The 14,958-nt window shown below is 38.8% G+C and overlaps 3 protein-coding genes across 8 annotated transcripts in view; all 3 read left to right on the forward strand.

Annotated features, from left to right (window-relative positions):
* Window positions 1-14,958, forward strand: part of LOC105012076 — a 24,520-nt gene continuing 9,562 nt past the window's right edge. The window contains exons 1-4 of one of the 6 annotated variants that reach the window (XM_034294300.1): window positions 107-404; window positions 795-887; window positions 1,192-1,259; window positions 1,596-1,853. In XM_034294300.1, coding sequence (XP_034150191.1) covers window positions 1,211-1,259; window positions 1,596-1,853 — 307 coding nt within the window. In that variant the 5' untranslated portion in view covers window positions 107-404; window positions 795-887; window positions 1,192-1,210. The other 5 variants (XM_034294297.1, XM_034294295.1, XM_034294299.1 and 2 more) reach the window with 5 other exon arrangements.
* LOC105012072 (myelin-oligodendrocyte glycoprotein) lies at window positions 1,910-3,392 on the forward strand. Its single transcript, XM_034294304.1, has 5 exons — window positions 1,910-2,359; window positions 2,651-2,747; window positions 2,857-2,896; window positions 2,981-3,061; window positions 3,243-3,392. Exons 1-5 carry the CDS (start codon window positions 1,954-1,956, stop codon window positions 3,300-3,302), a joined length of 684 nt encoding a protein of 227 aa, XP_034150195.1. The 5' UTR covers window positions 1,910-1,953; the 3' UTR covers window positions 3,303-3,392.
* LOC109616142 overlaps window positions 6,074-14,958 on the forward strand; it is an 11,517-nt gene continuing 2,632 nt past the window's right edge. Inside the window, exons 1-3 of the mRNA XM_029121957.2 lie at window positions 6,074-6,781; window positions 14,245-14,312; window positions 14,631-14,888. Coding sequence (XP_028977790.2) covers window positions 14,264-14,312; window positions 14,631-14,888 — 307 coding nt within the window. The 5' untranslated portion in view covers window positions 6,074-6,781; window positions 14,245-14,263. The remainder of the gene's footprint in view (window positions 6,782-14,244; window positions 14,313-14,630; window positions 14,889-14,958) is intronic.

A 14,958-nucleotide genomic window follows, 5' to 3' on the forward strand; every position in this document is an offset into this window, starting at 1 on the left:
TTATGTTGTGCAACCGTTCAATGTGTCAATCACCCAATTTCTTGTTTCTTAAATGGCAAGGAACTGACCTTAAGGAGAAGACCCTCTACCCTTCTTTCTGTAAGTACACTTTAAATAATTTTTGTGATAAACCATGGATTATAGTTATTATTGTACTCAATGCTCTAGAAGGGATTAAAAGGAGATAACATGGACCCAAACTGGTGTGCAGATCCTTACTCTTGTGTTACATTAATGGTTATCGTGCGTCAACTTAATTGTGTCATGCATGTTAATGTAAAAGAGGGCGGATGTGGTCCATCAGATCAGGTACTTATGCCCTGAAAACCTTAAAAATGTGTAAATCACCCAGTTACATCTTGTCTACACATTGTCTTAAGAAGGAGTCATCTACCCTTCACCCTGTAAGTACGCTTTACTGGATTGTTAATGACAACCTATATTTTATGATAGATTAATGATAGTTTTTGGACTCAATGCTCTAGTCAGGCTTCAGAGAATAAAAGACATATGGAGCAATATATTTATAATTATGTGTGTACAAAAAAGGTGGAAATGTGATGGGTCTTTTAAGGATCTGGGTTGAAAAGGCATTGGCAAGCTGAGACCAAAACACCCAACAAAAATGGTTCTATAATTTATTCAAGGCATGGTTGTCCATTTGTTTCCACATTCCAGTATAAATCAACACATTTTCAACCGTTTTGAAAGAATTCCATTATCCTTTTCCATACATCAGATGATAATGTTGTCCATTTCATTTTAAAATCAATCAATCACGTACAAACATACAGAAAGGGGAACAGGAGATGAGATCCAGGACGCAGAGATCCAATGTCTACATGTTCCAAGTTCCATGTTCCAAGTTCCTGTTAAGAAAAATACAGGTCAGCTACAACACAGCTCCAATCTGTCCCCAGAACACTACCTGACAAACAGGGGGTTTAAATACACCACTGGAAAGTCACATGACAGTTCAAATAACCAATTTCCTGTTGTTGTAAAACATTCAGGTAGTCACCTGGGACATACCCAGTACTACACAGACAGTTACGCCCCCTCCAAAGGCTCCTGGGTGAAGAGGAGAAGATGAAGAGGGACAACCACCCAAGATGTGTTCATGTTTGCTTCTTAATGGTTTCAAGTGTATTTATTCAACTGTTATAAAGTGTTGTTGTTTATGTCTCTAAGACTACTGGGTGACACGACGATGAGAACTACAGGAAGTGTGTTGGTGGTTCTTATCTGGTCTGTAACAGGTACAGTAAGGGCTCAGTAACTGGTTAAACAAATTTATATTGTAAGGCTCACTAAATAAAGAAAGATATTGTGAATACAATTCTTAAATGCCAATAATTCAAGAAGCATGTGAACTAATATATTATATTATTAGTATTAATATCAATAATTATTTTATGCATTTATATTATGCATTTTTTCTGATGGACATTAGACTTATTTTAATGTGTATTTGTATGGAAGAATATAATTATATTTATTGACAATGTCTGTTAGGCTTCTCTGTGTAACTTCTCACAGTACTTCTCTCCTCTCACTGAGTGACTGTCCTCTGTGGTTTCCATTCACACAAATAGGAACTATGGCAACAAAATGTGGACAAACAAGCCAAGTGATGGTGTCTCCCACCAACCCAGTGTGGGGACAGGAAGTGGTATTGACCTGTAACGACCCCTGTAGTTTGAGTGACAACCAAAACCACACCCACATCTGGTACAAGAATGGACAACGTCTTGACGATTCCCCCCTCCGGCAATACATTGATTTCAGTTATTATATACACAGTTACTCCTGTGCTGTAAATGGTTCTGATGATCTCCGCTCTCCTGTAGTCTGTAAGCCTGGATCCAAGTGCAGTTTATAAATTTTTGCATCTGATTTACATTGTTACTACCCATAACAATTATTCCGGTCCAGATTAACTGATTTAAACAAATGTCAGACTATTTACAGACATTGACAGGATTCTTGTATATTTCAGGTGTTCTCTGTAAAACCTGTTTCAATGTTACTTACACCCATCAGAGAATATCTGCCTTGATCGGCTCAACAGTAGATCTTCCCTGCACATACCAACATCCAAATAACCACACAGTCATAGAAATGAACTGGTATATACAAGGAGAACGTGATGAGGCACCAACAAACCTGAGTTCATTGCCAGAGTATTCAGGTCGTGTGAAGTACCTTGGAGATAATATGAGTGACTGTACCCTGAGAATCACAGACCTGAGAGAGACTGACTCAGCTGAGTACAAGTTCATATTTAAAACACAGTTTGCTGACAAAAAAATTGCAGAGTGGGGGTACAGCTTCCCAGGAACAACTCTGACTGTCTCAGGTAATATTGCACAAACTTGCTAAAATCTATGCTTGAAGTGACTGTGAGGATATAAAATACTTTACTGTATACAGTACAACTACTAAAACTAGTATTAAAATGAATATTTGCATAAAATAATATTTATACAATACATCAATGAAGCTGCAAGAGTATTTAATAGGCCACTGGAAAATTTCTGCTGTCGTCATTCTGAAAATACAAAGAATCAAAGATCATTCCCAGACACCTGTCTCAACACCTTTTTATCTTCCCTGGTTTCCACTATGTTATATCCCTAAATTGGAATAGGACATGTTCTCCTGTCTTCTTGGGTTCCCGTGGTCACAGTGGGGGCCGTCCTGACTGTTGCAGTTCTTCTAGTCACCATCTACTGTACCCTGAGGAGGTCAGCATTTCCTAGACAGATTAATGTCAAGTATATCAGGGACTGTAAATACAACTAATAACCACTAGATGTCAGTAGACAGCGTAACATACTTTATCCCTCTTTACAGGAGATCTACAGGAGGAAGTGACGCTACAACAGACCCACAGGTGATTATATCAGTTACACTGATGACAACAGTGTTCTCTACACAGTCTGGCTCTATTATTATCCTGACATCTTTCTCCCCACAGAGTGTCCATCCTGATCCTAATAGTGACATGTACTCAGCTCTGAACATGAGAAACAGATCAACAGACTACGACACTTTAAATGTAAGTCAAGCATTACGTTTTATTTTGAAGCAGCCTAAGAGAGTCTGAGTGAGAGAGAGTTTGTTTTTCAGATATGTATTGTGTGTGTGTGTGCTTGTGTGCTTGTGCACGTGTGAACATTTAGATAATATTATTATCTTATATTTTTTAATGGTGGGTCATCCATTCTATCTTCTTGCAGACTCACCCATTGACCAACCAACAGATAGATGCAGAGATAGATGTTTATGAGAACTTATGAGAACCACCACAGAATCTGGACTGAAGAGAACCACCACAGAACCTGGATTGTAAAGAACTACCACAGAATCTGGACTGAAGAGAACCACCACAGAACCTGGACTGAAGAAAACCAACACAGAACCTGGACTGTATAGAACCAACACAGAACCTAGATTGTATTGAACCAACACAGAACCTGGAATGAAGAGAACCCAAACAGAAACTGGACTGTAGAGAACCACCACAGAACCTGGACTGAAGAAAATCAACACAGAACCTGGACTAAAGAGAACCACCACAGAACCTGGACAGTAGAGAACCATGACAGAACCTGTACTGAAGAGAACCACCACAGACACTGGACTGAATAGAACCATCACCGAACCTGGACTGAAGAGAACCACCACAGAACCTGGACTGAAGAGAATCAACACAGAACATGGACTGTATAGAACCACCAAAGAACCTGGACTGAAGGGAAACACCACAGAACCTGGACTGAATAGAACCAGCACAGAACCTGGACTGTATAGAACCACCACAGAACCTGGGCTGCATTGAACCACCACAGAACCTGGACTGAAGAAATCCACCACATATCCTGGACTGAAGGGAACCACCATAGAACTTGGACTGTAGAGAACCACCACAGAACCTGGACTGAAGAGAACCACTACAGAACCTGGACTGTATAGAACCACCACAGAACCTGTTAAATAGTGTTAATAAATGTAACACATCAGTCTGTGAAGTGGTCATGCAACATGTTTGCCTTCCTTTTATGGTTCAAACTAATATTAATTAGGGTGTTACTTTAACTAATACCAATTATAACTACAACAAATACTAATTATAGTATAACTATATCTCATAATAATTATAGTACTAATTATAGTACATATGTGCTTAGCATTGACATAGTGTGTGAAAGCAATCAGAGATTTTAGTTTTGCAAACACAGAACATTGCTGTGCTCATCAGGTTAAAAAGGAGATCAAAACTTGACCCAAGTTTCATTTGGATTACATTTTTTACAATAGATAATAGATAAAAAACTGTATTCAACCTGGGCCAGAGTCTTTCACTTACTTTCTGACTGTCTCTATACTTTTGAAGATGCCATTCTCCTGAATTATTTTCCTTCATTGGATTTTCTAAAAGAATGAGGTTGTTTTTGACAACCATGTTCACAATTGCTACTTATACTATCGTCCGCTGGTGTCTCAATTTGATGTGAAGTAGTGTATGGAACACATTTACATTTAAATACATTTTAGAGAATTTGAATACAAGCTTCACGTTCATGTAATTTTCCTGTATTGTTCTACTTGTGCTAATACATACAGAGTACAGAAAAATGGATAGTCAGCATAGACTTTTTACAGTAAATTACCGTTTAACAGTAAAAGCAGCTCAGGTTTGTCTGTACTCTCTGCTTCCTGCTACCCTCATTGTCACACCAAGTACAAGAACATGGTCCAGTACATTGTCACAAATCTCCTTAGAGATTATTGTTCTTCTTCCTCTCCCATGTCCACCTCTCTTTCTTCCTCTTCCTCTACTTCTCTTTGACATTGTCATCCATTGTTCCAAAACAAAGGTGAGTTCACCTGTGGTCCTTTTTATTCAAGCCAACTTCCTGATTACCTCTTGACTAAGTAGTTAGTCAAGTTAAGTAACACACTGACAATAGTGTTGAGAGTGTTGGACTTGTAATGCTTTGAGATTGGTAATTGAATGGTGACAGTATGGTGACAAAGAGAGATGTGTATGTTTTAATGTGAATGGTAAATGGTCTTCCACCTGGAACTTTGAAAAAGGCTTTGTGAACATTGTTAAAAAAAAAAGTTTTAGCATGTTAGTGGTTGTGAAAAACTGTACAAGCATCATAGCAATCGAGAAAACCTGTAATCTAATCATTATCTCTTGTTTTCCTGAAATCGGAACCTTTCTTACTCTATGAAATTGTTGCAAATAGAAACTCAGATGTGACCTTTTTCATGAAATAAGGACTGATTTTGTTTGACATGATTTACTCAACTGAGTTTTGGATCTTTGGTAGAGAACTTTATTAAACTGTTTTTGTAGGAAAGCAATGAGAAATAATTATTTTGTGGGGAAATAGGAGTTCTGTTGTTGTTTTTGGGTTATGATGGAGGTCTGCTTGACCCCAAGTTCAATGAAAGTGACTCAGATATCAAGATTCTATCTTAAAGGAAGGACAATATACAACCTCATTGCTATTTGTCATCTTTGAACATGTGACACATACACTGTGTTTCCTCATTGTCAGTCAGTGTGAAAAAGTCAGCATAGTCAGCAAACATGACAAAACTATGCAGTGTGTAAACACAGGAGAAAAACCTTATAACAGACTGTGTGGTTTCCATAAGCCCCTAAGGTTCAATGGCAGTCGGTGGGTTGTACATGCCACATGAAGAAGTTTGAACAAGCCACTCAAAGACATTCACAGACGTGTCACAAAGCCACTCCTGTGTTGTCTTGGCTGTGGGCTTTGGGTCGTTCTGCTAAAAGATCGACCTTCACCTTAGTCTGAAGTCCTGTCCACTCTGGATAAAGTTTTCTCTGGATCATCTCTCATGGTAGGGATGGTGTTATCCTGATGTGCGGTGTTAAGGAAAAGGTTATTTTTGATCCTGGGGCCTTTTTTCGGAGTCTATCCTAATCCTGGACTGTGGAGAATTTCTTTTGAATGAATGCAGTTTTGAGTTATTTTTTTTTTTAAAGGAACCCTCTTCCAGCTACAACAAAAGTGAACAGGGCAACGGACATAGCATTCGAAATACATGCGGTTTTCCAAAACGGGAAGGCCAGGGTATATTGATATAGGTCTCTGGATGTTTAGTATGTTCAAAAAATTGTTCAGTTTCAAGTAGAACATAACCATTGATACCAAGCTCGTTTTGACACATTTTGTTCAGGAGAACATACAGAGACCTACATGTATATCCATACACAGCAGCCTTTCCATTTTGGAATGTATCATATATTTTCGGACGCTACATCTTTTGCCCCGTTCAGTTCCAATTTAGCCTAGAGAGACACTGCAGGAAAAATTGTAAACACTCAAAATGAAATTAATTCCAAAAAATAATGTCTCCATAGTCCAAGATTAGGCTATTGTCTGAAGGATAAAAAATAGCGAACCTTTCCATGATGTGGAAAAGTCCAAGGGAGGGGAATCCTTCTGAGAGACACTGTAGCAACATACCTCAGTTGTCTGGAATTAAATAATGAGTTTGTTGACGGACAAATAACATGGTCCCAAACTGGTGTACAGATCCTTACTCTTGTGCTATATTAATGGTTATCTTGCATCAAGTCAACTGTGTCATGCATGTTAATGTAAAAGAGGAAGGAAATGCTCATTCCTTTCAGTTATGCTGTGCAAACATTCAATGTGTCAATCACCCAATTGCTTGTTTGTTAAATGGCAAGGAACTGACCTTAAGGAGAAGACCCTCTACCCTTCTTTCTGTAAGTACACATTAAATAATTTTTGTGATAAACCATGGATTATGGTTATTATTGTACTCAGTGCTCTAGAAGGGATTTCAAGGATTACATTTATTATCATGTGTATGGGTCAAAAGGTGTAATCACATGATGGGTTCTGTTGGGGAACCATCATAGTTCTTTAGGGATCTGAGTTGAGTAGACACAGTGAAGTTGAGACCAAAACACAAAGCAAAACATTTCTTCTATTTATTAAGTCATGGTTGTCCATTTTTCTTTCAGTATTCCAGCATGAAATCACACATTTGAGCCATTTTGAGAGATCTTCATTGTTCTTTATCATTTTGATGTTTTCCTAAAAGCCGTGCTATTTAACATCTACATACAACAAGACCTGGGAGCAGGAGACAGGGTCCGATGTGTTCCTGTTTCATGTTCCAGCTCAGACATTTCTCTTACTAAGCAGTCAGTCTGCCGCAACCAGACTCCACCAAGCCACCAGACTGCAAAGGCACATTTCCAGCTGCATTAAAAATAGCTGTGGTAAAACCGCTACTCAAAAGAAAAAAACCAGGCACGCCTAGTTCAGCTGGCATGCAATAGAAAGTTTTTGTTGCGGCTGCCCTGTCGAGATTCGAACCCAGGGAACCCACGTGAGAGGCTGTGCGGTTACCCACAGAGCTGTACATTACCTGGGCATCTGTATAGCCTCTTGACATTATATCATTTTGTCACGCATTAACATCACTCTAAGTTTGAATATTTCATTAGACACCATTAACCATTGTGTTAAACTGAGTAACATTTCTTATTAAGTTTACCTCCACCACAAATAGTATCTATGAACTGTATGACTTTTGCCACTGGCCGTTTTAACAGCTTATAAGTCAGTAATATGCCACTAGGATCCATTAAGCATTGTGTTAAAATGAGTAATGTTTCTTATTAAGTTTGCTTCCACCACAGATAGTATCTATTAACTGTATGGCTTTTGCCGATGGCCGTTTTCACAACTTATTGGCAATTCGTAATTGACATTGATACAATAACTACTGTATGACTATAGGTGACGATAACAGAATTTTCCATCAAATGAAAAGTTGGGAGAATCGTGGAGCCAGTGAAGTGTTTGTGTATCCTGAAGAAATCCTAAGACATAATTCAAAAACCCACCAGAAATAGTCGCAATATAACAGTAAACAGTTCATTTTTAGGCTTCCCATAACGTAGCTACGGGAGATTGTAGCCAGCAAAGTTTTTATCCATCCTGAACAAATCCTCTTTTGCCCCTGGCCGTTTTAACAGGTAATTAGCCAGTTGTGAATGACATTGATACAGTATCTATCAATATAGTTGATGATAACTGACTTTTTTGTTTAAGTGAAAAGGCTAGAGAATTGTATAGCGAGCAAAGCTAGCAAAAACCTTCCTATTACGTAACTACAGTACATAGGGTTGTAGCCAGCAACGTTTTTGTCTGTCCTGATCCTCAGGCTTAATGTGTTTTGACAGTTACGGGAGTTTCACACAGGACCGGTTGTTCCATATCCCATGTTTCTAACCACTACACTATTTAACAAGGGGGTAGTCAGTCACTCAGTAAGAGACATTCTAGGCCAGCACCGCTTACCAGGTCCGGCAAAAAGCCCAGCATGGCAGACTGCTGATTCAAAAAGGGTTACTCATGTTGTGTAGCTCCAGCCATTTGGTCATGGTGATCATTCATGTGACAGGACAACCACCACTGACTGATCCCTGGACATAGCTGGTTGGAGCTCCGTCTGTGTTTGTCAAAGACACAAAGTGACTCGTGTTGCCCTGGCTGCTCCCTTTTGAGTAATGTGTATTGCGTGTTTGTAACAGTGTGATAAATGTGTAGATGTCTTTTTGAGTTCACACATCGGCTGATTCACAACTTATGTTATTTACTCTACAGTACATCATGTCCATTGTCAGAGGCATTGCTCAGAAACAGAAATATACAGTTAGGTCCGGATATAATTTTCATAATTTTGGCTCTGAACGGCACCAAATTTTTTTTTAAATTAAACATACAAGACACAATTGAAGTGCAGACTTTCAGCTTTAATTTTCAGCTTTAAAAAGGGGTGGAACAAAAATATAGTATGAAACGTTTAGGAATTGCAACCATTTTCAAACACAGTCACCTTATTTCAAGGTCCCAAATGTAATTGGACAAATTAACACAGTCATGATGAAAATTGTAATTTTTTATATTTTGTCAGGAATCCTTTGCAGGCAATGATTACTTGAAGTCTGGAATGCATGCACATCACCAAACGCTGGGTTTCCTCCTTTGTGATGCTTTACCAGGCTTTTACTGCAGCTGTCTTCAGGGGGGTTGCGGTTGGTGGGTGTCCCTTTGGTTGATGCCTGGCAATGTGGGTGGATTGATTTCCTGCCTGTTGGGCCCTGTCCGGGGCCTCCCCCGGGTAGGGCCACAGTGTCGCCGGAACCACAGTGTCGCCGGAACCCCCGTCTCAGTTCCAAGGTGTTACGCTGCTATATTATTGTGCTGGGGGATATGAGGAATGCACTTTCTAACTTTTCTCAGTCTCCTCCAGTTTTACATTTTAGGAGGAGATGAGGTCCTGGACCACACCTGCGGAGTACCTGGTTTGGTGGGCCCGTTGCTGTCCCTGTCCTTGTCCACCTGGTCATACTTTTGACCTAGTCTAGAATCAAATAGACTCTGGATTAAGGCCAGAGAAATGTATTTATTATTCCCATTGGACTCTTAATATCTCACCCGGCACAGCCAGAAGAGGACTGGTCACCCCTCTGAACCTGGGTCCTCTCTAGGTTTCTTCCTAAAATTCGGCCTTCTTAGGGAGTTTTTCCTTGGGGTTTAAGGCCGGGTGTCTCTGTAAAGCAACTTGTGACAACTGCTGTTATAAAAAGAGCTTTATAAATACATTTGATTGATTGATTGATTTACTTCAGTTTGTTCCAGGGTCTTTCTGCCTGACGTTTTGTCTTCAGCAAGAGAAATGCATGCTTGATCAGATGGAGATCAGGTGATTGACTGGGCCATGGCATATTCCATTTCTTTGACTTAAATAATTCCTGGGTTGATTTCCCATGTTTTGGGTCATTGTCCATCTGTGAAGTGAAGCGCTGTCCAATCAACTTTGCTGATTTTGGTTCAATCTGAGCAGACAATATATCTCTATACACTTTAGAATTAATCTGTCTGTCTGTCTTCTGTCGCATCATCAATAAACATTAGTGACCCAGTGCCATTGGAAGCCATGCATGCCCATGCCATCACACTGCCCCCACCGTGTTTCACAGATGATGTGGTATGCTTCGGATCATGAGGCGTTCCAAGTCTTCTCCATACTGTTTGAGCAGAGCTCACCAGTGCATTTTTTCTTTCTCAGAACGTACCAAAATGTTCATTTGTCCACTCCAAATGGTCCTGCTATCTCTCTGATGTTTTTTTTTTTTTTTTTTCAGCCTAAGGATGGCCTGTTTCACTTGCATTGAGAGCTCCTTTGGCCACATGTCGTGGGTTCACAGCAACAGCTTCCAAATGCAACAGCTTCCACACCTGGAATCAACTCCAGACTTTTTACCTGCTTAATTGATGACGAAATAATGAAGGAATACCTCACACCTGTCCATGAAACAGCTTTCGAGTCAATTTTCCAATTACTTTTGGTCCCTTGTAAAAGAGGAGGCTACATATTGAAGAGCTGTAAAGCTCTAAACCCTTCCTCCAATTCGGATGTGAATACCCTCAAATTAAAGCTGAGAGACTGCACTTTAAGTCCATGTTTGTTATGTGTAACTGTAACTTGAATATATTTTGGTAAACAGACCAAATAACAAAACGTATGTCAGTGTCCAATTACTTCCGGACCTAACTGTACGACCATACCGACTACAAAAGTAACTTAGTAAATTATTCTTCCAAAGACTAAGCGAACTAATCTTTCTAAAAAAAGCTACAGCTCTATGTACTGTGAGATTTCAAACTATCTAGGTAATGTGAACTCAACTGGAGAAGTAGAGAGAGACATTTGATGGCCCAAGTATTTTTCAGGAAGTAGCTGGCTTAGTTTGAAATAATAAGTGTAACAGCTGAATTTTACAGTTTTCTCCACTTATAGAAATTATATCTTTCACATCACTTCCTCCAAGCATGACCCAAGGTCTAGTCATCATGTTCTCTAAGCCTAGAACAGACTTGTTTGTTCAATAATAAATACAAAAATTTGCAATCATTTCTGCAAAGCAAATGAAAGCTGTTCTGGACTTAATTGTGGAGACTGAATCTGGCTTCATGGGGAAAAGAAGCATAGGAAATAATATCATAGATTAATCAGATTTTATCTTTGAGAACTGGAAAAATCTTTATGGAAAACAGGTTTAATAATAATATTTTAATCAATCAATCAATCATTTATAAAGCCCTTTTTACAACAGCAGTTGTCACAAAGTGCTTTACAGAGACACCCGGCCTTAAACCCCAAGGAGCAAACAACAGTACTGTTGAATTTCAGTGGCTAGGAAGAACTCCCTAAGAAGGCAGAGTTTTTGCTAGCTTTGCTTGCTATACAATTCTCTAGTCTTTTCACTTAAAAAAGTCAGTTATCATCACCTAAATTGTTAGATACTGTATCAATGTCATTCACAAATGGCTAATTAGCTGTTAAAACGGCCAGTGGCAAAAGAGGATTTGTTCAGGATAGATAAAAACTTCGCTGGCTACAATCTCCCGTAGCTACGTTATGGGAAGCCTAAAAATGAACTGTTTACTGTTATATTGCGACTATTTCTGGTGGGTTTTTGAATTATGTCTTAGGATTTCTTCAGGATACACAAACACTTCACTGGCTCCACGATTCTCCCAACTTTTCATTTGATGGAAAATTCTGTCATTAGGCTATTATGTGACAGCACAATAATGATTATTCCAGTAGTGACACGGCTTAATAATCCCTTTTACTGCGTTGCAGGCATTATGGGAATTTCCATTTGCATTTAAGTTGACCTGCTATTCCACCCTGGTCTCACTGTTTTACGTACATTTTAGCCAGGGTTTCGTCAGATTTATTACATTCAGTAAAATAACGTTTGAGTCGAAAAAACTCCAAAACTCTTTTTGAACTGGCAACCTCCCACATCCCAGACAGGTGCGCTACCCACTGCTCTAGTGAGGAACCTGTAACTAGTGAAGGCGAGTGGTGGTATCACAACAGAAATATGTTTGAAGTGATTTTCTTTGTAATTCTAAGCATAACCCTAACATTAACCCCAGTGCTGTGATACCTAACCTTAACCTAACTTTAACAATAAAATGCATTTATTACATACTATAGCAACCTTGGTGTTGTTGTTACTCATCCTGCATTTACATGTCCAGTGTGGGGCAGTGGGTAATGTGACAGCATTTTCTTCCAAACGTTGACGGTTCAAAACACAGGTCAAATAATTTGTTAAAAATGTGTCATTATTGATACGTTTTCATAGCATTCGTAAACATCATACGTTTGTCTGGCGTTCGTATATTATTTTATGTTTTAATAGCGCTTGTAACATTTGATACGTTGTAATAACGTTCGTATGATATGTTACGTTTTAATAATTTCGTAACGTATCATACGTTTTGGTGCCGCATAGTAATGTTACCTAACGTAACATCACATATCATATGAAATCGGGTGCCATGGATTTACGTAAAATAGTCTACATAGTGTCCTGAGGCCAGGTTGGCTATTACCTCATTTTTGTTTGAATCATTATTAGTATTAATTTAGTATTTAGTCAATTTATCAAGCTATTTGTTACCCAACACACCTCACAGAGTCTATTTACTGTAATATGGTGGAAAAGAAAGAAACCATGACAGACTTTGCTGACTGTTATCTAAGGCAGTTGTGTCTTTGGTTAAGTTGGTGCTGGAGAGTAAGGGGACCTGTTGTGGGGCAAGTACACAATTCACATGATCAGTTGGTAAGGTATCTTCTGTAGTCATAAATACAGCTCTGGAAAAAATGTTGACCACTGTACCTATTTCTTTCCTTTCCAAAAAAGTTGAAAAATAAGGTTTTCTTAATTTTCAGGAGATGTTAATCCAGACATTTTCACATGGCAGTCTTTGTCACTGCTGTTTGTGTTTCATTTAGTCTGCCTTCATTTTTTGCTGCGACTGGAAAGATAGCGAATAAGTATAGTACATGCGTGCACACACACACACACACACACACACACGCACACATACAGTACACACAGCCATGCTGTTGTAATACATGCAGAATGTGGTTTGACATTGTCTTGCTGAAATAAGCAAGGCTTTCCCTCAAGAAGATATTGTCTGGATGGCAGCATATGTTTCTCCAAAACCTGTATGTATTGTTCAGCATTAATGGTGCCTTCACAGAAGCCATGTCATGTGCACTAATGCACCCCCATACCAAAAAGCCAGAAGGACCCTCTCTTTAGCCCGGAGGCCCCGGCCTCCTTGATCCCCAAAAATAATTCTATATCTTTATTAATCAGACCACAGGACAGTTTTTCACTTTGCTACATGAGCTTGGGCCCAGAGAAGGCAGCAGCATTTCTGGATCTTGTTTATATATTGTTTCTTCTTTGCATGGTGGAGTTTTAACTAGCATTTGTGGATGCAGTGACGTACTGTGTTCAGAGACAATGGTTTTCAGAAGTGTTCCTGAGCCCATGCAATGATGTCCACTACAGAATCATGCCTGTTTTTAATGCAGGGCCTGAGGGCCTGAAGATCACGGCCATCCAATATTGGTTTTCGTCCCTTGCTTAAAGAGATTTCACCAAATTCTCTGAATCTTTTATTGATATTATGCACTGTAGATAATGAGATCCCTAAACTCTTTGCAATTTTACATTGAGAAACGTTCTTCTTTAATTGTTGCACCGTTTGCCTGCCTGTCTTTCACAAAGTGATGAACCCCTCCCCATCTTTACTTTTGAAAGACTCATCCTATCTGGAATGCTCTTTTTATACCCAATCATGTTTTCTGACTTGTTGCCAATTAATCTAATTAGTTGTGATATGTATCACCGTTGTTTTTTTTTTTTGCATTACATAACCTTTCCAATAATTTGAAAACATGTTGCTGGCATCAAATTCAAATTGGGCATATATTTTTCAAGAAACAATAACTTTGCTCAATTTCATCATTTAATATGTTCTCTTTGTACTACTTTCTATTGAATATAGTGTTTAAATTATTTGCACATTGTTGCAATTGGGACAGTGTTGTAGAACAGCATAACTGGGGGATTTAAAAACACTACCTAAAACTCACGTGACAATTAAATTAAAGAATGAAATTACCTGTTCTGGTAAAACATTCAGGTAGTCACACCTGGGACATATAGAGTAGTACACAGAAAGATGTGTTCATGTTTGCCTCTTAAAGAATGAATCAAGTGTATTTATTCACCAGTTGTAAAGTGTTGTTGTTTATGTCTCTAAGACTACAGGGAGATACAACGATGAGAACTACAGGAAGTGTGTTGGTGGTCGTTATCTGGTCTGTGACAGGTACAGTAAAGGACTCAGTCACTGGTTCAACTCATTTATATTGTGTGGTTCATTCAATAAAGAAAGCTGTTGTGAATACAATTCTTAACTGTCAACAGATCAAAAAGCATGCAGTACATAACATGTCAACTAATATATGTATGCACTATCTTATTTTAATGTATATCAAACATTTGAAAATGTGTTTGTAAAACACATTTGTTTGTAAAAATATGATTGTATTTATTGACAATGTCTGTTAGTCTTCTCCATGTAACTTCAGTACTTCTCAAATCTCACTGAGTGACAGTCCTCTGTGGTTTCCATTCACATAAATAGGAACTATGGCAACAAAATGTGGACAAACAAGTCAAGTGACGGTGTCTCCCACCAACCCAGTGTGGGGACAGAAAGTGATATTGACCTGTAACGACCCCTGTAGTCTGACTGACAACAAAAACCACACCTACATCTGGTACAAGACCGGACAACGTCTTGTCAATTCCACCATCCAGACATACACAGACACCAGTTATTATACACACAGTTACTCCTGTGCTGTAAATGGTTCTGAGGATCTTCGCTCTCCTGTAGTTTGTAAGTCTGAATTCAAGTCCAGTTTATTAAGTTTAGTATCTGATTTACATTGTTAATATCCATAACAAGT

The sequence above is a fragment of the Esox lucius genome, chromosome 9 (assembly GCF_011004845.1).
Source record: "Esox lucius isolate fEsoLuc1 chromosome 9, fEsoLuc1.pri, whole genome shotgun sequence".
Classification (NCBI taxonomy): domain Eukaryota; kingdom Metazoa; phylum Chordata; class Actinopteri; order Esociformes; family Esocidae; genus Esox; species Esox lucius.

Bases quoted from the DNA above. Each gene is read 5' to 3' on its own strand.
- LOC105012072 (XM_034294304.1), top strand. From the start codon at position 1,954: ATGTCAGACTATTTACAGACATTGACAGGATTCTTGTATATTTCAGGT. The intron at 2,897-2,980 runs GTGATTATATCA...TTCTCCCCACAG, and splicing joins ACGCTACAACAGACCCACAG to AGTGTCCATCCTGATCCTAA. The intron at 3,062-3,242 runs GTAAGTCAAGCA...ATCTTCTTGCAG, and splicing joins CAGACTACGACACTTTAAAT to ACTCACCCATTGACCAACCA.